Source organism: Pseudophryne corroboree, chromosome 3 (assembly GCF_028390025.1).
Source record: "Pseudophryne corroboree isolate aPseCor3 chromosome 3, aPseCor3.hap2, whole genome shotgun sequence".
Lineage (NCBI taxonomy): Eukaryota > Metazoa > Chordata > Amphibia > Anura > Myobatrachidae > Pseudophryne > Pseudophryne corroboree.
Window position 1 is genome coordinate 125,179,216 of NC_086446.1, and position 23,424 is coordinate 125,202,639.

Consider the following 23,424-nt stretch of genomic DNA (forward strand, 5'->3'; position numbering starts at 1 on the left):
TTGAAGTACACCAGGATGAGGAGGATATGGGTGTTGCTGGCGCTGGGGAGGAAATTGACCAGGAGGATTCTGATGGTGAGGTGGTTTGTTTAAGTCAGGCACCCGGGGAGACACCTGTTGTCCGTGGGAGGAATATGGCCGTTGACATGCCAGGTGAAAATACCAAAAAAATCAGCTCTTCGGTGTGGAGGTATTTCACCAGAAATGCGGACAACAGGTGTCAAGCCGTGTGTTCCCTTTGTCAAGCTGTAATAAGTAGGGGTAAGGACGTTAACCACCTCGGAACATCCTCCCTTATACGTCACCTGCAGCGCATTCATAATAAGTCAGTGACAAGTTCAAAAACTTTGGGTGACAGCGGAAGCAGTCCACTGACCAGTAAATCCCTTCCTCTTGTAACCAAGCTCACGCAAACCACCCCACCAACTCCCTCAGTGTCAATTTCCTCCTTCCCCAGGAATGCCAATAGTCCTGCAGGCCATGTCACTGGCAATTCTGACGATTCCTCTCCTGCCTGGGATTCCTCCGATGCATCCTTGCGTGTAACGCCTACTGCTGCTGGCGCTGCTGTTGTTGCTGCTGGGAGTCGATGGTCATCCCAGAGGGGAAGTCTTAAGCCCACTTGTACTACTTCCAGTAAGCAATTGACTGTTCAACAGTCCTTTGCGAGGAAGATGAAATATCACAGCAGTCATCCTGCTGCAAAGCGGATAACTGAGGCCTTGACAACTATGTTGGTGTTAGACGTGCGTCCGGTATCCGCCGTTAGTTCACAGGGAACTAGACAATTTATTGAGGCAGTGTGCCCCCGTTACCAAATACCATCTAGGTTCCACTTCTCTAGGCAGGCGATACCGAGAATGTACACGGACGTCAGAAAAAGACTCACCAGTGTCCTAAAAAATGCAGTTGTACCCAATGTCCACTTAACCACGGACATGTGGACAAGTGGAGCAGGGCAGGGTCAGGACTATATGACTGTGACAGCCCACTGGGTAGATGTATGGACTCCCGCCGCAAGAACAGCAGCGGCGGCACCAGTAGCAGCATCTCGCAAACGCCAACTCTTTCCTAGGCAGGCTACGCTTTGTATCACCGCTTTCCAGAATACGCACACAGCTGAAAACCTCTTACGGCAACTGAGGAAGATCATCGCGGAATGGCTTACCCCAATTGGACTCTCCTGTGGATTTGTGGCATCGGACAACGCCAGCAATATTGTGTGTGCATTAAATATGGGCAAATTCCAGCACGTCCCATGTTTTGCACATACCTTGAATTTGGTGGTGCAGAATTTTTTAAAAAACGACAGGGGCGTGCAAGAGATGCTGTCGGTGGCCAGAAGAATTGCGGGACACTTTCGGCGTACAGGCACCACGTACAGAAGACTGGAGCACCACCAAAAACTACTGAACCTGCCCTGCCATCATCTGAAGCAAGAAGTGGTAACGAGGTTGAATTCAACCCTCTATATGCTTCAGAGGTTGGAGGAGCAGCAAAAGGCCATTCAAGCCTATACAATTGAGCACGATATAGTAGGTGGAATGCACCTGTCTCAGGCGCAGTGGAGAATGATTTCAACGTTGTGCAAGGTTCTGATGCCCTTTGAACTTGCCACACGTGAAGTCAGTTCAGACACTGCCAGCCTGAGTCAGGTCATTCCCCTCATCAGGCTTTTGCAGAAGAAGCTGGAGACATTGAAGGAGGAGCTAACACGGAGCGATTCCGCTAGGCATGTGGGACTTGTGGATGGAGCCCTTAATTCGCTTAACAAGGATTCACGGGTGGTCAATCTGTTGAAATCAGAGCACTACATTTTGGCCACCGTGCTCGATCCTAGATTTAAAGCATACCTTGGATCTCTCTTTCCGGCAGACACAAGTCTGCTGGGGTTGAAAGACCTGCTGGTGACAAAATTGTCAAGTCAAGCGGAACGCGACCTGTCAACATCTCCTCCTTCACATTATCCCGCAACTGGGGGTGCGAGGAAAAGGCTCAGAATTCCGAGCCCACCCGCTGGCGGTGATGCAGGGCAGTCTGGAGCGACTGCTGATGCTGACATCTGGTCCGGACTGAAGGACCTGACAACGATTACGGACATGTCGTCTACTGTCGCTGCATATGATTCTCTCAACATTGATAGAATGGTGGAGGATTATATGAGTGACCGCATCCAAGTAGGCACGTCACACAGTCCGTACTTATACTGGCAGGAAAAAGAGGCAATTTGGAGGCCCTTGCACAAACTGGCTTTATTCTACCTAAGTTGCCCTCCCACAAGTGTGTACTCCGAAAGAGTGTTTAGTGCCGCCGCTCACCTTGTCAGCAATCGGCGTACGAGGTTACATCCAGAAAATGTGGAGAAGATGATGTTCATTAAAATGAATTATAATCAATTCCTCCGCGGAGACATTGACCAGCAGCAATTGCCTCCACAAAGTACACAGGGAGCTGAGATGGTGGATTCCAGTGGGGACGAATTGATAATCTGTGAGGAGGGGGATGTACACGGTGATATATCGGAGGGTGATGATGAGGTGGACATCTTGCCTCTGTAGAGCCAGTTTGTGCAAGGAGAGATTAATTGCTTCTTTTTTGGGGGGGGTCCAAACCAACCCGTCATATCAGTCACAGTCGTGCGGCAGACCCTGTCACTGAAATGATGGGTTGGTTAAAGTGTGCATGTCCTGTTTTGTTTATACAACATAAGGGTGGGAGGGAGGGCCCAAGGACAATTCCATCTTGCACCTCTTTTTTCTTTTCTTTTTCTTTGCATCATGTGCTGATTGGGGAGGGTTTTTTGGAAGGGACATCCTGCGTGACACTGCAGTGCCACTCCTAAATGGGCCCGGTGTTTGTGTCGGCCACTAGGGTCGCTAATCTTACTCACACAGTCAGCTACCTCATTGCGCCTCTTTTTTTCTTTGCGTCATGTGCTGTTTGGGGAGGGTTTTTTGGAAGGGACATCCTGCGTGACACTGCAGTGCCACTCCTAGATGGGCCCGGTGTTTGTGTCGGCCACTAGGGTCGCTAATCTTACTCACACAGCTACCTCATTGCGCCTCTTTTTTTCTTTGCGTCATGTGCTGTTTGGGGAGGGTTTTTTGGAAGGGACATCCTGCGTGACACTGCAGTGCCACTCCTAGATGGGCCCGGTGTTTGTGTCGGCCACTAGGGTCGCTAATCTTACTCACACAGCTACCTCATTGCGCCTCTTTTTTTCTTTGCGTCATGTGCTGTTTGGGGAGGGTTTTTTGGAAGGGCCATCCTGCATGACACTGCAGTGCCACTCCTAGATGGGCCCGGTGTTTGTGTCGGCCACTAGGGTCGCTAATCTAACTCACACAGCTACCTCATTGCGCCTCTTTTTTTCTTTGCGTCATGTGCTGTTTGGGGAGGGTTTTTTGGAAGGGACATCCTGCGTGACACTGCAGTGCCACTCCTAGATGGGCCCGGTGTTTGTGTCGGCCACTAGGGTCGCTTATCTTACTCACACAGCGACCTCTGTGCAAATTTTAGGACTAAAAATAATATTGTGAGGTGTGAGGTATTCAGAATAGACTGAAAATGAGTGTAAATTATGGTTTTTGAGGTTAATAATACTTTGGGATCAAAATGACCCCCAAATTCTATGATTTAAGCTGTTTTTTAGTGTTTTTTGAAAAAAACACCCGAATCCAAAACACACCCGAATCCGACAAAAAAAATTCGGTGAGGTTTTGCCAAAACGCGTTCGAACCCAAAACACGGCCGCGGAACCGAACCCAAAACCAAAACACAAAACCCGAAAAATTTCAGGCGCTCATCTCTACTATATATACTGCTCACAATAATGCAGCACAGATATGGAATGGATACTTGCAGTGACACAGAGCTGCAAGATACAGCAATGGCCTACTGTACAACTATATGCTGTTGGTCACCAAAATGCTGCACTGTAATACTATATATACTGCTCACAAAAATGCAGCACAGATATGGAATAGATACTTGCAGTGACACAGAGCTGCAAGATACAGCAATGGCCTACTGTACAACTATATACTGTTGGTCACCAAAATGATGCACTGTAATACTGTATATACTGCTCACAAAAATGCAGCACAGATATGGAATGGATACTTGCAGTGACACAGAGCTTCAAAATACAGCAATGGCCTACTGTACTGTACTACTATTATACTGGTGGTCCCCAGTCCCCACAATAAAGCACACTGAGCACAGATATTTGCAGCACACTGAGCACAGATATGGAGCGTTTTCAGGCAGAGAACGTAGATATTTTCAGCACACTGAGCACAGATATTTGCAGCACACTGAGCACAGATATTTGCAGCACACTGTTACAGAGCTTTTCAGGGAGAGAACGCAACCACGTCCTCTCCGTTCAATCTCCAATGCACGAGTGAAAATGGCGGCGACGCGCGGCTCTTTATATAGAATACGAATCTCGCGAGAATCCGATAGCGGGATGATGACGTTCGGCCTCGTTCGGGTTAACTGAGCAAGGCGGGAAGATCCGAGGCTACCTCGGAACCGTGTAAAATAGGTGAAGTTCGGGGGGGTTCGGATCTCGGAGAACCGAACCCACTCATCTCTACAAATGACAGATTCAACCTTCCCCTTGTGTACTAGCATGCGTCAGAATTACACACCAATCTTCTGCACCCATGCCCACCGCTGGGTGGCCAGACAGTCCACCTTTTGGACATGCCCACAAGATAGATTTTTTTGTATTCCCTTCAGGCCACTACAAGACACCATCCAGAAAAGCCCATCACTTTGCCTCTTCGGTTCTGATACCAGCTCTCCAGTACACAATAGCATATTTGTGTGTACACTCAAGGTAATGCATGCACTGTAGGGTTTCCAGGGTAATTCACACATGTGCAATAGCGGATAATCGCCCAACTGCAACTGCAGAAACATTGGCACTGTGTGTGGGGTATCCGGACTCCAGGTCGACACCAAAAAGGTCAACACACCTTAGGTCGACACCATTTGGTCAACACACCTTAGGTCGACACCTGAAGTAGGTTGACATGGACAAAAGGTCGACATGAACAAGGTCGATATGGAAATGGGTCGACATGAGTTTTTCAAATTTTTTGTAAATTTTTTTAACTTTTTCATACTTTACGATCCACGTGGACTACAATTGGGAACGTTAACCTGTGCCGAGCGCAGCGGTAGTGGAGCGAGGCACCTTACCTGAAGCATGGCGAGGGGACATGGTGCACTAATTGCGGTTTCCGGCCACTCTACGAACAAAACACCAAAAAAACATAAAAAACCTCATGTCGACCTTTTTACATGTCGACCTATTCCAGGTGTTGACCTAAGGTGTGTCGACCAATTGATGTCGACCTAGGGTGTGTCGACCTGGAGTCCCAAACTTGTGTGTGGTTTGCATCCACAGCTGAATCAGGCCCGTAGGATTAAAGGCTTGGTGATACGATTTTTTTGTAATCATGACTTTCAGCCAAGCCCAAGGTTACATCAGTAGGGAAGTGGAAAGGACCCAGAAGGGTTCAGCACCAATTGATGGTTAGCATCCATTCATAGATTGCCACCAGTGGCGGGTATATTGGTGGGGCTGCAGTGCAACATTTAAATAGGGGAGCCACACCAACTGCCAGTAAGTCCCGGCTGTTCGGCAGCGGTTGGAGTGGCAGTAGGTGTGGTATTTTGTAGTTTGAATTTTGGACTGAGCTGCATCCCCACCTCTAGAGCCGTGACTGACTGCCAACAATGGCAGCTGATTTTGCCATCTATGGCCCTCATTCCGAGTTGTTCGCAGCAGATCATCGCATCGCAAACGGCAAAAGAAACTCAAACTGCGCAAGCGCAAAAGCGGAAATACGTATGCGCAAAGCTAGCGATACGACACTTGTGCATAATTGCTATAAGAAAATTTGCTCGTAATACACAAACGAAAACAGGGAGTGACGGAGGCGTGGCAGAGGCACGGCTTCGCAATCCTACGAAATGGGCGTGAAAGTGGGCGGCTAGTGTGGGAGTATGCATCCAGCAGTAGTCGTGTTTTTGGTAAAAATGCGTATCCTATGTTAAAAGTACATAACAAATGTTCGCTATCTTGACGCAGCCGAAGAGTAAAGGGCCCTACACACTGGCCGATTTTTTGAAAGATATGAACGATCTCGTTCATAAATGAACGAGAACTCGTTCAGATCTTTCAGTGTGGAGACTCCTGCGATGAACGATGCGCGGCCCCGCGCTCGTTCATCGCTGGTCTCCCGTCGGCTGTGCATGCAGGCCAATATGGACGATCTCGTCCATATTTGCCTGCACTTCAATGCAGCCGCGTGACGGGGGGAGTGAAGAAACTTCACTCCCCCCGTCACTGCCCCCCCGCCGCCGGGTCGCTCGTCGGCCGTATCCGCCGTCGGGCAGCTCGGCGGCGGGTCGGCCAGTGAGTAGGGCCCTTAAGTCTGCAGCTACTCAGCACTTGCGAAGTACTGTTACAAGTGTGTGTCTGCTCTAATTAGCAATTAATTAGCAACTGAATTCACCTGTTGAGCATTTACTCGCCAAACACTGCTCTTACAAAATAAAACAAACAGCAATTATATGGCCACTTAATATTTGTATTGTTACCACAAATAAATATGACACACAAATAATGCACTGTATTTTTTGTACAAATAAAAATTAACTGATGTTAAATGCATGTTTTAATTATTTGTTTAATAATCTCAAATGTGACTAAACAAACTTATAAACTACATCAGCTAAATCTTCTCGACATAGACATATTCCTTTGTACATACCAAATAACATGAGCACCATAATGTAGCCTACATTTAATGTGACTTAATATGTTTGTGTTGTTTTTTGGGGGGAATATGTGTCCATATCTAATACTATGGCATGTTGCCCCTAGTAACCCAAGTTTTTTTTTGTTTTGGGGTTTTTTATATTGCCAATTAAGTGTTGTGCAAGGCATACAGATTTAAAATTACACTATGCAATGTTGGTCTTAATATTCTGATTGTTCCCTTGTTCCACAAATGTCAATATGCCATGTTCAAGTTTACAGGGCACAGTTTTCCTGAGTGCATAACCTTTAATAAAACACACAAACAATTGTAAAGTAATTTTTTTTTACTTTAAAAAAAGAACAAAATCACCAACACAACATGGCTACAAATGAGCATCACATACAGAGATGGACATAGCAGCAAGCAGATGGCATTGGCCAAATGCACATAGCAGAACCCAGTACTATGGTAACCCCTTCTTCTGACAAAATATGATGTTTTCTATTAAATAAGTGAACCCCCAGCCAGACTAAACTTTTAGGGGAACTGAGGTAGATTCCGGAACAAACACACAAACACAAACATACACAGCACACTAGGAAGAGGAAGATGGCTCAGGTGTAGGCACAAATAACTCACAGGCTACAATTTAAAGAAAACCTTTCACTTTGAGGGAGTTCTACATTCTGGCCACACAAGCCAAAATAAAAAAATACATCGAGGCAACATGTAAAACATGGGTGCTGCCCATCTGGAGAGACATCACTTTCTCTTTTTTTTTCCCGCCTGATGATGTTCTTCTTGGCTTGGTCTGCGGAGCGACCTTCGAGGGCCCTGCCCAGTGGGATGTTCTTCCCGGGCAGGGGGAGGGGAGGGAGCCGATGTGGCTGGCTCTCTGCCACTGTGGGCAAGGGAGACAGCGATGTCCTGGAGCCCTTGCCGAATCGAATTTGCAAGTTCATGGAAGGAGGAGGCGAGTTGATCTTGGCCCTGCCTGATCTCTGCCAGACCTTGGCAGAGTTGAGCTACACCTTGCTCCACACTGGTTCTGTGCTCAGTGAGCCGGACAGGTATCTGGCTTACCTCCCGGAGCATCCTGTCCTGAAAAGCATTCAGGCTCTCACCATACCTGGCTATTTCAGTCAGGATTTCCGGGATAGCAGAGGGTTGGGTGGGGGTGGGCCAGCTGGAATCTGGATGGGTGGGATTTGTGGTCCCACACTGCCAGACACACTAGGTCCCTCCACCTCAGCCTCAGCCACATAACCATCCTGTGACTCTACCTGCTCACCCCCCTGTGCTGTGTTATGTGCAAAGCAAATAGAAGAATGAGTGGAAAAAGAGTAGTAAAAAACAATATGAGACTTTTGTATCCAAAAAAATGTAACAATACAAATATGTTTGTAAACTTACCTGGCAAGTCATGTGCATGGAGTATTTCAGGCAGGTCCGTGTCCATATAAGACACCCCAACCCCCTCCTCGTAGCTCACACAGTCCATAGCTATCTCCTCAAGATCTGTGTATTCCACAGTGGCAGCAGGACCTCCCCCTGTTGCCCTCGAGGCATTCCACTCCGCAGACCTCTTGCCATCAGGTGGGATTTGAAGTCGGCCCAACTACATTTGTGGTGAAAAATAGGGGCAAGGTAGTGTTAAATTATGAAAACCTGCTTTAATATATAGTACACATGTTATGCATTTGGTTGCTATAGGCAACATCACATCTAAGTAACTTTTTAAGAATACTTGGCACAAAAAATGGACTGGGAATATACACTTACCGTCTTCGAACTTCCTGCGAGGTGCGGACTATTGAGCCGACTTCATTAACAGAATCAGTGATGTCCCTTCAAATTCTGTCTTTGGTTGCAGCACCCATGTTTTTGGGTCCCCGATGTATTTTTTGCATGGCCTGTGTGGCCAAAATCCGTAACTCCCTCTTAGTGAGGGCGGGCTGTCTTCTTTTTTTTGGAAGTAGCCTGTGAGCTATCGTCCTGACCTTCCTCACCATCTTCCTCTTCACTAGCTGCTTGTGTAGTTTGTGTTTGAGCTGCTAGTCCGGAATCACCCTCAGTTTCCCCACTAGCTAGGTCTGGCAGGGGATTCACTCCTAACTCCTGGGTATCAGAAGAAGGAGTTTGTATAGTACTGGGTCATGCTATTTCAGAGTCAGCATTGCAAAACTCAAGCATCTGCCTCCGCAGTGCTAAGCTTCTATGTGCTAAAGCTGCCATCTGTTTCTGCACCTCATCCATCTCTGCTTCCGTCTGCTCACGAGTAGCCATGTTGCTGGTGGCATGTGTGTATGCACGAGTGTTTAGCTATTTATAGCTGCGTGTGTTTTCCGGTGCGGAATTCCGCGCAGGTGTATATTATGCAAATTGGTCCACTAATTGTTGCACTGGCTACATAAGCGCCCTGCATGCAGCCTGTGTGCGTGTATGCTGAAAATTACTGAAGCAAGGTGGACATTTCTGAGAGCACATTTCTGAGTGAGTTTAGAGAGTATTTTATATTGTTTCAGTACAGTTTTTTATGTAATGTTCTCCTTTTCATGTATGTTGTGTAAGATTGTTGTATAAAATGGTATTTAATTTTAAAAAATGTTTAAATTTTATATATATGTGAAGACTAATAAGTTTATGATTTGAAGCCATATCTGAATGATATGTGTGTGTGTGTGTTTGTGTGTGTCCGCGGGTGCGAATCTCCGCCCATGAGAACTGTACAAACTGTCCTGCACATCAATGTACACATATCAATAAAGTTTATTACAGATGACACCATACATTTCCAACCAATCACATGCAACCACACACTATAAATATAAGCCCATATATGGAAAACGCCATTGCCATGATGCGCGCAGCAGCTTTCACGCGCCGCGAGCTGCGCGTCCTGGTAGCGGTGATTGACCGCCGCGTAGGCCGCGCAGGGCCCTTTGTCCCAAATAGGGTAAAGCGCGAGGCCTACGCGGGGGTCCGCCGCTTATTGAGATCCCGCATCCACAGCAGGCGGACGCCGGACCTGTTGGCGGAACTCCGCCAACAAATCCGGGATTTACGTAGGCGCAGTAAGTTTATTACATTACATAACACTGAGATTATTAGCAGAAACTTTGCATATTTTCACTAAGTGATAGTGTGAAAATTTGCACACTGACAATGAACTATTATAGAATAAACATGACACAGTGTGTGTGGTTAGGGCAAGCAGTACTGACTGTGTATCAAGGTGCTTCTGAAAAAGTGCATGTTGTTGTACAGAGTTGCTACACAGGCTGTCAACTGAACCCAATAACTTGCTCAGTGGGGTAATTTTAATAAGGTGGGAGGTTTTTAGAACTGGTGATGTTGCCTATAGCAACCAATCAGATTCAATCTATTAGATTCTAGAAGCAGCTTAATAAATGTTAGGTATAATCTGATTGGTTGCTATGGCCAACATCACCAGTTTTAAAATTAGAAAAACCTATTAATGTTACCCCTGTGTCTTTAACATGGGACAGAACAGTGTAATAGAAAAATGGTGTTGTTAAAATTTGTCATGCTACAACCTAAATATTACATATGTCATTCTAGGACCACCACAACGGCAAGCTGCTGCTGGGAGCCCCGAGCAAGCACCTTCTGAGCCCCCCTCCACTTCTGTTGCCCAATCCCCTTCTCCTTCCCAATCCCCTTCTCAGCCCCCCTCCCCTTCTGTCACCCAATCCCCTTCTCCTTCCCAGTCCCCTTCTCAGCCCCCCTCCCCTTCTGTCACCCAATCCCCTTCTCCTTCCCAGTCCCCTTCTCAGCCCCCCTCCCCTTCTTTCATCCAATCCCCTTCTCCTTCCCAGTCCCCTTCTGAGCCCCCCTCCCCTTCTGTCACCCAATCCCCTTCTCCTTCCCAGTCCCCTTCTCAGCCCCCCTCCCCCTCTCTTTACCAATACCCATCTCTGTCCCCCTCTGAAGGCGGCCAAACTACCACTCTGGCCATCTCCCCCTCTCTTTCCCAGACCCCCTCTCTGGCCCCCTCCCCCTCTGTTGCCCAAACACCCTCTCCGCCCCCCCCCCTCTCAATCAGACCCACCCTCTGAAAGCAGGTCCCCAATCCCTCCTCCTTCCCCAATCCCTCCTCCTTCCCCCATCCAGCCTCCTTCCCCCATCCAGCCGCCTTCCCACATCCAGCCGCCTTCCCCACCCAGTGAATGGGCCGAAGAAGCCCCTGCGGATATTCCGGGGAGTCCGCATGTGGCAGATGCGAGTAAGTTTTAAAACATTTAAAATGTATTGGTTACCTACTTACACTTACAATTACAAAACATGCAGTGTTGTACTGTGGGCAATCTTGGGCCAAGGTAAAATGTTTGTGTTCTTCTTCATGGTCTAGATGTTGCGTTTACATTTATGTGAGTATCATTAGATGTACAGTGTCTATGTGTGCAATGTTTTGTCTGTCCACTCTAGGTCGACACTCATTAGGTCGACAGGGTTGCCAGGACAACAGGGTTTATATGTGCTAGGTTGTCAGTGAAACAGTTAGACCTGAGTGGAGTTTAGTATGTTGTTGGTCTTTTACACTTGTGCCTGGGAATTCATAATATTTGCACTTTCAACTCGCATGCTTCACTTTGTTAGCCAGCCTAACGACACAATGATTTGTGCTGTGAAAGTTACACTCACAAAATGCTTATTTGATTTATCAAAACCTGTTTGACCTTATTTAGTAAGGCAGGCTTTCAGGGAGTGTGGGCATGCTAGGATATGTTGTCCTTCTGAAGATGTTGATATGCAATGTGATGATGCAGGGCCAACCCCAAAAAAGATAAGTTGGCTTCACTCCAGATGTGAATGAATGCCAACATGGTGTTACATTTACTAAGATGGTAGTTCTCTTTAAGATGGGATGTTGCCCATAGCAACCAATAAGATTATACTTGTAATTTTTTTGACCCCTTCTACAAGATAATATGTAGAATTTGATTGGTTGCTATGGTCAATGTCCCATCTTAAATAGAACTCCTATAGTAGTAAATGTACCCCATGGTGTGGTACACTTTCTTTAAAAAAAAAAAAACATTGCTGAGCAGGCTTGTGTGTTGTTCTGCTACTGATTTATCCTTAAAACAGCCATGATGTAGTCACTTTGGCATTAAAGTGTGCTTTCTGCCTTGCTTGTATAATAGGTAATGTGAGTAAGTTAGTAATGTTTTCTTTGACTCTTCTTTTCAGATGCTGCAGTTGGCGATCCCAACAGTTTGCCGGCACTTTTCCAGCGCCTAAACGGCCATTTGAGGGCAGTAATTGCCGATATAGAGGCAATCGAGACATTTTTTTAAGTTTTAAATTTTTATTTGGTTAACAGTTTAATATCTGAAAAATAAATAAATAAATAAATACAAAAATTGTTTAAGTTAAGCGGATGTTGTGTTTATTTATGCTATAAAGGAACAGCACATTGGCGTGCAGAAATTGGTGACCTAAAACAGTTCACACATCTTACTTTAGAATAATTTCAAAAAAATACACCAACAATAATTTTACCAAAAAAAACCTGTTAGGAGGTTATGGATTATAAATACATGTAAACACATTTATTCACACACTACACATCTACACAATACTTCAAACATTTGCATTAGACCAGGCACATTTCCCATATCTATATTTGTAATTTTACCAGATCAATGTTTATGGCCAATTATGCCTACAAAGTGTTCTTCTGGTATTCTTTGAAGACTTAATTGGTCAGGACCATTGTCATTCATTACACTTATTGGATTCGTAATTGCGGAGGGTTTGTGGACTTTAAACTGAAAGGTGTAATTTCACTTAATAGAAAAAAAACCCCATTGTTGTGCGTTTTTCCGCAAAAGTGTGCACTTTCAAGAAGAATGTGTAAATCTACGAAAACTTAGTATTTTTACGATGAGGTTTGTGTTAATGCGATGGTTTCGCATTGCAGCGATGTCATTTGGCGTACGCCCACTTTGTGTAATACTGCGGACGAATTAGCAAAAATACGTTGGAGGCGGATATTCGCTATTTTGCAACATGTTCACAATTTTGCTCATACCTTGGGGGTCATTCCGAGTTGTTCGCTCTTTATTTTTTTCTCGCAACGGAGCGATTAGTCGCTAACGCGCATGCGCAATGTCCGCAGTGCGACTGCGCCAAGTAAATTTGCTATGCAGTTAGGAATGTTACTCACGGCATTACGAGTTTTTTTTCTTCGTTCTGGTGATCGTAGTATGATTGACAGGAAGTGGGTGTTTCTGGGCAGAAAATGGCCGTTTTATGGGAGTGTGTGAAAAAACGCTACCGTTTCTGGGAAAAACGCGGGAGTGGCTGGAGAAACGGAGGAGTGTCTGGGCGAACGCTGGGTGTGTTTGTGATGTCAAACCAGGAACGACAAGCACTGAACTGATCGCACTGGCAGAGTAAGTCTCGAGCTACTCAGAAACTGCACAGAGATGTCTTTTCGCAATATTGCGAATCTTTCGTTCGCAATTTTACTATGCTAAGATTCACTCCCAGTAGGCGGCGGCTTAGCGTGTGCAAAGCTGCTAAAAGCAGCTTGCGAGCGAACAACTCGGAATGAGGGCCCTTGTGCGAACGAAAAAAATAGCGAACAACTCGGAATGACCACCTATGGCGGAAGTTCGCTGTTTCTCTGTTGCACTGTAGTTAGGGGGTAATTCCAAGTTGATCGCAGCAGGATTTTTTTTAGCAATTGGGCAAAACCATGTGCACTGCAGGGGAGGCAGATATAACATGTGCATAAAGAGTTAGATTTGGGTGGGTTATTTTGTTTCTGTGCAGGGTAAATACTGGCTGCTTTATTTTTACACTGCAAATTAGATTTCAGATTGAACACACCCCACCCAAATCTATCTCTCTCTGCACATGTTATATCTGACCCCCCTGCAGTGCACATGGTTTTGCCCAATTGCTAACAAAAATCCTGCTGCGATCAACTTGGAATTACCCCCTTAGTGCTAATTCCAAAGCGTGCCACTTAGCCCCACCCTTTCCATGATTGGCTTACTGCTTTCCTGTGTGCAACAATAATAATTTGCATCAGTGGTTCAAACCATTGATGTTTTGAATCAATGGCCCTCATTCCGAGTTGTTCGCTTGCTAGCTGCTTTTAGCAGCATTGCACACGCTAGGCCGCCGCCCTCTGTGAGTGTATCTTAGCTTAGCAGAATAGCGAATGAAAGATTAGCAGAATTGCTAATAAATAATTCCTTGCAGTTTCTGAGTAGCTCCAGACCTACTCACAGATTTCGATCAGCTCAGTCCATTTAGTTCCTGGTTTGACGTCACATATACGCCCTGCGTTCAGCCATCCACTCCCCCGTTTCTCCAGACACTCCCACGTTTTTCCCTGACACGCCTGCGTTTTTTAGCACACTCACGGAAAACGCTCAGTTACCACCCAGAAACGACCATTTCCTGTCAATCACTCACCGATCAGCAGAGCGACTGAAAAGTGCCGCAGGATCCACAGCAAATTGCACATGCGCATTTTGCAACAAATCGCAGCATAGCGAAAATCGGCAACGAGCGAACAACTCGGAATGACCCCCAATTTTTTTCCCTCCATAGATGTAAAGTACAGACGACGCCATTGATGGAGATGATCAATAGTAAATCACTCAATGGCCATCCCTACAGGATGCTACTATTTAACAAACCATTGCTACACACCGCTTCCTTTTTTTTTTCAACTTACCTCTAGTGGGGGGTGACATATGACAGAAGTGAACTCTGGCCACTGATCCACCAGAACCTGTAGCCTGAAAGGGTTATCGTGGATCACATGATGCAAAGCCCCGCACACCTGTGTAATAGACACGGTGAGAACATTTTCAGATAGGATACATTTTGCTATATTATTATATACCATAGGCGTATTTATAATGGCTGCAGGGTGTATAGTGCACACCGGTCCCTGAGTCAAGAAAGACCACGCACCGCACACCCTGCACCCAGAGTAAAGTTACATTGTTCTGTCAAGCTGGTCCTTCTTCCACTGTGGCGCCATCTTCCCAGTGACATGTCTGAGAAGATGCCACCGTGCAGTGATGGCAAAGACTCTGGAACTGTGCCAGAGTCTTTGCTCTCTTGTGCACAAGTGCCATCCTCCCAAATATAATAAAACAAATCTGAGTATTATTAATAGATATAAGATAAAATGGTCCTACTCTACAGGATTCTACACATACCCCTAGGGTTAGATATATCCAAAGTGTTACCAGTTTACTGCTTCACGCATGTCCAATTAAACAACCACTTGTAAACCTGCTTTTTCTTGCATGTGCCTTTCCCTGAGTCCCAAAATACTCAGAGAGGTTTATTTTTTAATATCAAACCCTTATGTTGATGTAAAGTGGAATGTCTGCTGAATGATGCCAATTTATCGCATACAACAGTATAAAATAATAACTCATGTATTGTATATAGCAGGTATTACAGGCAATAATTCCCATTTTAAATCTTCCCCCAAGATTACAATTTGGTGGGGATATTCAATTATCCCCGGTAAAAAATCGGTTCCAGAAAACGGACGTTTTTGAGACTTTTTTTCCCCAATGTTTCACCAATTTAATTTTTACAGGCTATCCAGTATGAATCGCCCGTAAAAAAAAGCTGATCTCCCGAAAACACACAGGTTCCGTGACACCTGTGTTGTTTTCGGATGAAGCAGTCCCGTTTTCGCACAAAAACGGGGCTGTGTCTGGGGATATTGCTTCGCCTGCCTGAGGTAGGTGAAACAAAAATAGTATTTTAATACCTACTGGTAAATCCTTTTCTTTTAGTCCGTAGAGGATGCTGGGGACACCATTAGAACCATGGGGTATAGACGGGATCCGCAGGAGACATGGGCACTTTAAGACTTTGAGAGGGGTGTGAACTGGCTCCTCCCTCTATGCCCCTCCTCCAGACTCCAGTTATAGGAACTGTGCCCAGGGAGACGGACATTTCGAGGAAAGGATTTATTGTTAAACTAAGGTGAGATTCATACCAGCTCACACCTCAACCATGCCACACAACGTGGCATTCAACAGAACACAGGCCAACGGCATGAACAATTGCAGCAACAGGCTAACAATAAATGTAACACAACATATGTGTAACCATAACTATTAACTGCAGATACAGTACGCACTGGGACGGGCGCACAGCATCCTCTATGGACTAAGAGAAAAGGATTTAGCGGTAGGTATTAAAATCCTATTTTCTCATACGTCCTAGAGGATGCTGGGGACACCATTAGAACCATGGGGTTATACCAAAGCTCTAGAACGGGCGGGAGAGTGCGGATGACATTGCAGCACCGATTGACCGAACTTAAGGTCTTCATCGGTCAAGGTGTCAAACTTGTAGAACTTTGCAAAAGTGTTTGACCCCGACCAAGTAGCTGCTCGGCAAAGTTGCAATGCGGAGACCCCCCCGGGCAGCCGCCCAGGATGAGCCCACCTTCCTAGTGGAATAGGCCTTCACTGATACTGGTAATGGCAACCCAGCCGTGGTATGGGCCAGCTGAATCTTGTTACAGATCCAGCGTGCAATGGTCTGCTTAGAAGCAGGACATCCAACCTTGTTGGGAGCATACAGGACAAACAGAGCTTCTGTTTTCCTAATCTGAGCCATTCTGGCGACATAAATCTTCAAAGCTCTGACCACGGCCCTCATTCCGAGTTGTTCGCTCGTTCTTTTTCTTCGCATCGGTGCGATAAGTCGCAAACTGTGCATGCGCAATGTTCACAGTGCGTCTGCGCCAAGTAAATTAGCACAAAAGTTTGGTATTTTACTCACAGCGTAACGTAGAATTTTCATCGTTCTGGTGATTGTAGTGTGATTGACAGGAAGTGGGTGTTTCTGGGCCGAAACTGACCGTTTTCTGGGTGTGTGTGAAAAAACGCTGGCATTTCTGGAAAAAGCGCAGGAGTGTCTGGAGAAACGGGGGAGTGTCTGGGCGAACGCTGGGTGTGTTTGTGACGTAAAACCAGGAACGAAACTGACTGAACTGATCGCAGTGGCAGCGTAAGTCTCGAGCTACTCAGAAACTGCAAAGAAATTTCTAATCGCTATTCTATTCGCAATTCTGCGAACCTTTCGTTCGCAATTCTGCACAGCTAATATTCACTCCCAGTAGGCGGCAGCTTAGCGTGTGCAAAGCTGCTAAAAGCAGCTAGCGAGCGAACAACTCGGAATGAGGGCCCACATCCAGAGATTTTGACTCAACGAAGGCGTCAGTAGCCACAGGTACCACGATAGGTTGGTTTATGTGGAAAGAGGAAACCACCTTCGGAAAAAATTGCTGACGTGTCCTCAATTCAGCTCTATCTTCATGGAAGATCAAATGAGGGCTCTTGTGAGACAAGGCCGCCAACTCAGACACCCGCCTTGCAGATGCCAAGGCCAACAGGATGACCACTTTCCAAGTGAGGAATTTTAACTCCACTTTCCGTAAAGGTTCAAACCAATGTGATTGAAGAAACTGCAACACCACATTAAGATCCCATGGTGCCACTGGAGGCACAAATGGAGGTTGGATGTGCAATACACCCTTCACGAAAGTCTGAACTTCTGGAAGGGAGGCTAATTGTTTCTGAAAGAAAATCGATAAGGCTGAAATCTGAACCTTGATTGAGCCCAATTTTAGGCCCGCATCCACACCTGCTTGTAGAAAATGGAGAAACTGTCCTAGGTGAAACTCTTCCGTAGGAGGCTTCTTGGATGCACACCAAGACACATATTTTTTCCAAATACGGTGGTAATATATAGACGTTACCTCTTTTCTAGCCTGAAAAAGTGTGGGAATGACTTCACTGGGAATACCCTTACGGGCTAGGATTTTGCGTTCAACTGCCACACCGTCAAATGTAGTCGCGGTAAATCCTGATACACGCACGGCCCCTGTTGTAACAGGTCCTCGCACTGAGGTAGAGGCCAGGGATCTCCTATGAGTAATTCCTGAAGATCTGGATACCAAGCCCTCCTTGGCCTGTCTGGAACAATGAGGATCGCTCGGATCTTTGTTCTTCTTATGATCTTTAGAACTTTTGGAATGAGAGGAAGTAGAGGGAATACATACACCGACTGAAACACCCACGGTGTCACGAGAGCATCCACTGCAATCGCTTGAGGGTCCCTTGACCTGGAACAATATCTCTGAAGCTTCTTGTTGAGACGAGAAGCCATCATGTCTACTTGAGGAATTCCCCAACGACCTGTCACCTCTGCGAAGACTTCTTGGTGGAGGCCCCACTCTCCTGGATGGAGATCGTGTCTGCTGAGGAAGTCTGCTTCCCAGTTGTCCACTCCTGGAATGAAGATTGCTGGCAGAGCGCTTGTATACTTTTCCGCCCAGCGGAAAATCCTTGTGGCTTCTGCCATCGCCGCTCTGCTTTTCGTTCCGCCCTGACGGTTTATGTACGCTACCTCTGTTACATTGTTCGACTGGATCAGTACAGGCAGATCTCGAAGAAGATGTCCCGCTTGTAGTAAGCTGTTGTAAATGGCCCTTAGCTCCAGAACATTTATGTGGAAACAAGTTTCCTGACTTGACCATCTTCCTTGGAAGTTTTCTCCCACTGTGACTGGCCCCCAGCCTCGGAGGCTTGCATCCGTGGTCACTAGGATCCAGTCCTGTTTCCCGAACCTGCGCCCCTCTAGGAGGTGAGAGCTGTGCAGCCACCATAGGAGTGATACCCTGGTCTTGGAAGACAGGATTATCCTCTGGTGCATGTGTAGATGGGACTCAGACTACTTGTCCAACAGGTCCCACTGGAACACTCTGGCATGGAACCTGCCAAACTGAATGGCCTCGTAGGCCGCAACCATCTTTCCCAGCAACCGAATGCATTGATGGATTGACACTCTTGTTGGTTTCAGAATTTGTTTGATCAGACTCTAAAGTTCCAGAGCTTTTTCCACAGGAAGAAAGACTCTCTGTAATTCTGTGTCCAATATCATTCCCAAAAACGACAACCACGTCGTCGGAATCAACTGTGATTTTGGCAAGTTTAGGAGCCAACCATGTTGTTGAAGAACTGTCATGGAGAGTGCAACGTTTTGGATCAACTGGTCCCTGGATCTCGCCTTTATCAGGAGATCGTCCAAGTATGGGATAATTGTGACTCATTGCTTGCGAAGGAGAACCATAATTTCCGCCATTACTTTGGTGAAAATCCTCGGAGCTGTGGATAGACCAAACGGCAACGTTTGAAACTGGTAATGACAATCCTGAATTGCAAATCTCAGGTAAGCCTGATGCCGAGGATAAATGGGAACATGTAAGTAGGCATCTTTTATGTCCACTGACACCATAAAATCCCCTTCCTCCAGACTGGAGATCACTGCTCGGAGAGACTCCATCTTGAATTTGAATCTCTTTAGGTAGGAATTCAGGGATTTCAGGTTTAGGATTGGTCTGACCGAGCCGTCCGGCTTCGGGACCACAAACAGGCTCGAATAAAAACCTTCTCCCTGTAGTGACTGGGGAACCTTGATGATAACTTGATTTTGACACAATTTTTGTATTGCGTCGCAAACTACCTCCCTGTCGGGAAGAGAAGCTGGTAAGGCCGATTTGAAAAAACGGTGAGGGGGGACGTCTTGAAACTCCAGCTTGTACCCTTGGGATACTATTTGTAAAATCCAAGGGTCTAGGTTCAAACGAACCCAATACTGACTGAATAGTTTTAGACAGGCCCCCACCGGAGCGGACTCCCGCATAGGTGCCCCAACGTCATGCGGTGGAATTGGTAGAAGCCTGGGAGGACTTCTGCTCCTTGGAGCCTGACAAGGCTGGAGATCGTTTACCTCTTCCCCTTCCTCTAGTAGCAAGGAAGGAAGAACCCCGGCCCTTTCTGAATTTATTGGCCCGAAAGGACTGCATCTGATAATGGTGCGTTTTCTTTTGTTGTGGAGGAACATAAGGTAAAAAGGATGACTTACCCGCAGTAACCGTAGACACCAAATCATCAAGGCCGTCTCCAAATAAGGCCTTACCTTTATATGGTAGAGATTCCAGACTTTTCTTGGAGTCAGCATCAACATTCCATTGGTGAATCCACAACGCACGCCTAGCTGAGACAGCCATGGCATTGGGCTTTGATCCCAAAAGACCAATATCTCTCGCAGCTTCCTTAAGGTATGCTGCAGCGTCCTTGATATAACCCAGCGACAAGAGGATGCTATCCCTATCTAGGGTATCTATATCAGATGACAAGTTATCTGCCCACTTTTCGATAGCACTACTTACCCACGCAGACGCAATGACAGGTCGGAGTAGTGTACCCGTGGTCACATAAATGGACTTCAACGTAGTTTCTTGTTTACGATCCGCAGGATCCTTAAGGGCCGCCGTGTCAGGTGACGGGAGAGCCACCTTCTTAGACAAACAAGACAAGGCCTTATCCACAGTGGGGGGTGACTCCCACTTTTCCCTATCCGTCGAGGGAAACGGATAAGCTGCCATAATTCTTTTGGGAATCTGAAACTTTCTGTCAGGACCTTCCCAAACTTTTTCAAATAGCGTGTTCAGTTCATGAGAGGGAGGGAACATTATCTCAGGTTTCCTTTCTTTATACATACAGACCCTTTTATCAGGAATAGCTGGGTCCTCAGTGATATGTAACACATCTTTAACTGCCACAATCATGTACTGAATGCTCTTTGCCAACCTGGATTCGCTATAGTCGACACTGGAATCAGTGTCCGTGTTGGTATCAGTGTCTGTCAATTGGGCCAACGTACGTTTTTGTGACCCTGATGGGACCTGACTTTGGAATAAACATATCTTCCACAGATTTCTTCCATGCCTGGGTCTGCAACTCAGACTTATCTAACCTCTTACTAATAAGAGCCACATTAGCATTCAAGGCGTTCAACACATTTACCCAATCAGGTGTCGGCGGTGCCGACAGGGTCACCCCCGTAGCCGTCTGCGTCCCTAATACAGCCTCCTCCTGGGAAGAGCCTTCAGCCTCAGACATGTCAACACTCGTGCACCAAACACCCACAGACACACTGGGCATATAGGGGACAGACCCACAGTAAAGTCTACAATTGGAAAGGACAAGAGGGAAAGACAAAAAACCCTTGTTTGGGAGCACTCATTTGAAAAAATAAGGATAATATGTATAGTGAAAAGATATTAAGACATAACCTTTATTTTAATAAAAAGAAAGAAATGTTGGACAAAAAATTAGGACTCGTGTGTATAAAAATCTTGTTTAACCTTTTTAGCAAATGAGGTACAAGATGATAAAGATGGTGAAAATATCAGTGGAGTAGTAAGGGATACCAAATTGTCTCATTGAGATACAGGGTATCCAGAAAATCACTGTACTAGCCTGAATTATGGATATCACTGATGAAGGCTCTCTTGACCAAGCCCACCCAGGTGAAACGTACGTCGAGAAAGACGTCCTTTGGTGACGTCATCGCGGCAACGCCCAGTCCGGAAGCGGGCGGGCGACCGCGTCCCTCACTGTCAGCGGGTGAACATCGGGGGATCCCTGGAGAACACTGGCCGCACGTATTGCGGCCGCGGTAATACACCGTAGATTACCCAGGACTTGATTCACTTTCTCTCCCCCCCTCTATACAACCTGCTCTCTGCAGCTAAAATTATATAGCAAAACGAGCAGTTTAAATAGAACTAATAGGATTGTTTATTTCATCTTATTTACTTCCCCGCCTATGCCTTTATGGATATCAATTATAGCCTTGCCATTTACTTTGCACATTAGTGTATCATTATTACTTTTTTGTACTTTTCTATTTTTTTGGTCTTTATGAATAGCAGCATCTAAGTGCAAAAGACTCTCTATTATTCTGCATTTGTCATGTCAGTCCTCAAGAGGATGCAACTATGTATTTATTTGTGAGCCAGCCCTGAGCTCTTAAATCTATATTTATTTACTTTACTTATTTTTGTTCTCCTAGAAGCAAGTAATTTTGCACATTTGGTGTTTAAAAATTATGTGAGCCAGCCTTGAGCTCATAATTTGCATTGTGGATCTTCCCCACTCAGCAAACAACCCTGCACTTGGAACAAGCAATACTGCACATTCTGTGTTTAAAATTTTCTGTGAGCCAGCCTTGAGCTCATAAAATTGTATTGTGGGTTTCTCCTATTTAGCAAATAACCCTGCACACCCATTACTGTGCATTCCCCCCCCCCCCCCTTTTAATAATAATTTTTTTTTCTGTTCCCCACTCAAAAAAATGTTTTCTCCTTAATACTCTTTTCTGAAAATACCACTCCATACCATTTTTGTGCTGAGTTATGTGAAATACAGTAAGGAGAGTGTGACCCTCTGTTCCCCCTTATTGGCGGCCCACGGCCATACTACCCTGAATACGCCCGATCCTGTCCAATCTCGGAAGCTAAGCAGGTATGGCCTGGTCAGTATTTGGAAGGGGAACCTCCTGAGAATACCAGGTGCAGTGGGCCATTTTTAAGGGAGAAACTTACATCCTATAAACCCCCATACACACTCTCTAATCTGGAAAAACTGTCTCAGACCATCATGGTATTGACTCATTAGAGCACAGAAAATAGAAGTGTTTCTCCCTCTCTTTTTCCATTTCTTTATTGATAACGGCCCACTGCCTTACTACCCCGAATACGCCCGATTCCATTTGATCTCGGAAGCCAAATAGGTATGGCCTGGCCAGTACCAGGACGGGAAACCTCCTGAGAATACCAGGTGCAGTGGGCCCAGTGTTACTCACCCCACCACATTTAATCCCCTAACAACCTCTCCCCCTTCCACTAAGGGAAGTTTGATCACATTCCTTGCTCCACCCTTTTCGCATTCCCCTTGAGATTTATCTTGACCCAATTCAGAATTTTGCCTATACTGCCTTCATCAGTGATATCCATAATTCAGGCTAGTACAGTGATTTTCTGGATACCCTGTATCTCAATGAGACAATTTGGTATCCCTTACTACTCCACTGATATTTTCACCATCTTTATCATCTTGTACCTCATTTGCTAAAAAGGTTAAACAAGATTTTTATACACACGAGTCCTAATTTTTTGTCCAACATTTCTTTCTTTTTATTCAAGGATTAAAATAAAGGTTATGTCTTAATATCTTTTCACTATACATATTATCCTTATTTTTTCAAATGAGTGCTCCCAAACAAGGGTTTTTTGTCTTTCCCTCTTGTCCTTTCCAATTGTAGTATAACCTACAAAATTCCTGGGAGCACCGCCAATCATTAGCAGTTCTAGATCTACTTAATAACTGCATGTATATTGGTATGTCATTGTTAACATTTATTTTGGTACGTTAGTAATATTGTTTAACTAGTGCGGTTCCACAAAAAACATGTTTTTCCACAGTAAAGTCTGTCAGAGAGACACAGAGGGAATTTGTCAGCCCACAACCCTGCGCTGAAAAAACGGGTCTGAAATTTTCAAGACAATGCCTCAGACCTATAGCGCTTTTATCACATATATATATGTATATATATTGCACCACTTATATGCCTCCCCCCTCCGTTTTGCACCCCATGTACTTGCCAGTGTGTGTGGAGGACCAGCGTCTCTGCAGCTTGTGGAGAGGAAATGGCGCCATGAGCTGTGAGGAAGAAGCTCCGCCCCCATCATGGCGCGCTTCTGTCC

General features: G+C 45.7%; 1 protein-coding gene and 2 pseudogenes across 1 annotated transcript in view; 2 read left to right on the forward strand and 1 right to left on the reverse strand.

Annotated features, from left to right (window-relative positions):
* LOC135057536 (glycine N-acyltransferase-like) overlaps positions 1 to 23,424 on the reverse strand; it is a 160,412-nt gene that overhangs the window by 71,774 nt on the left and 65,214 nt on the right. Inside the window, exon 3 of the mRNA XM_063963384.1 lies at positions 14,503 to 14,610. Within this exon, the coding sequence (XP_063819454.1) occupies positions 14,503 to 14,610 (108 nt within the window). The remainder of the gene's footprint in view (positions 1 to 14,502; positions 14,611 to 23,424) is intronic.
* On the forward strand, positions 22,125 to 22,242 carry LOC134896826 (5S ribosomal RNA; annotated as a pseudogene).
* Positions 22,393 to 22,510, forward strand: LOC134897771 (5S ribosomal RNA; annotated as a pseudogene).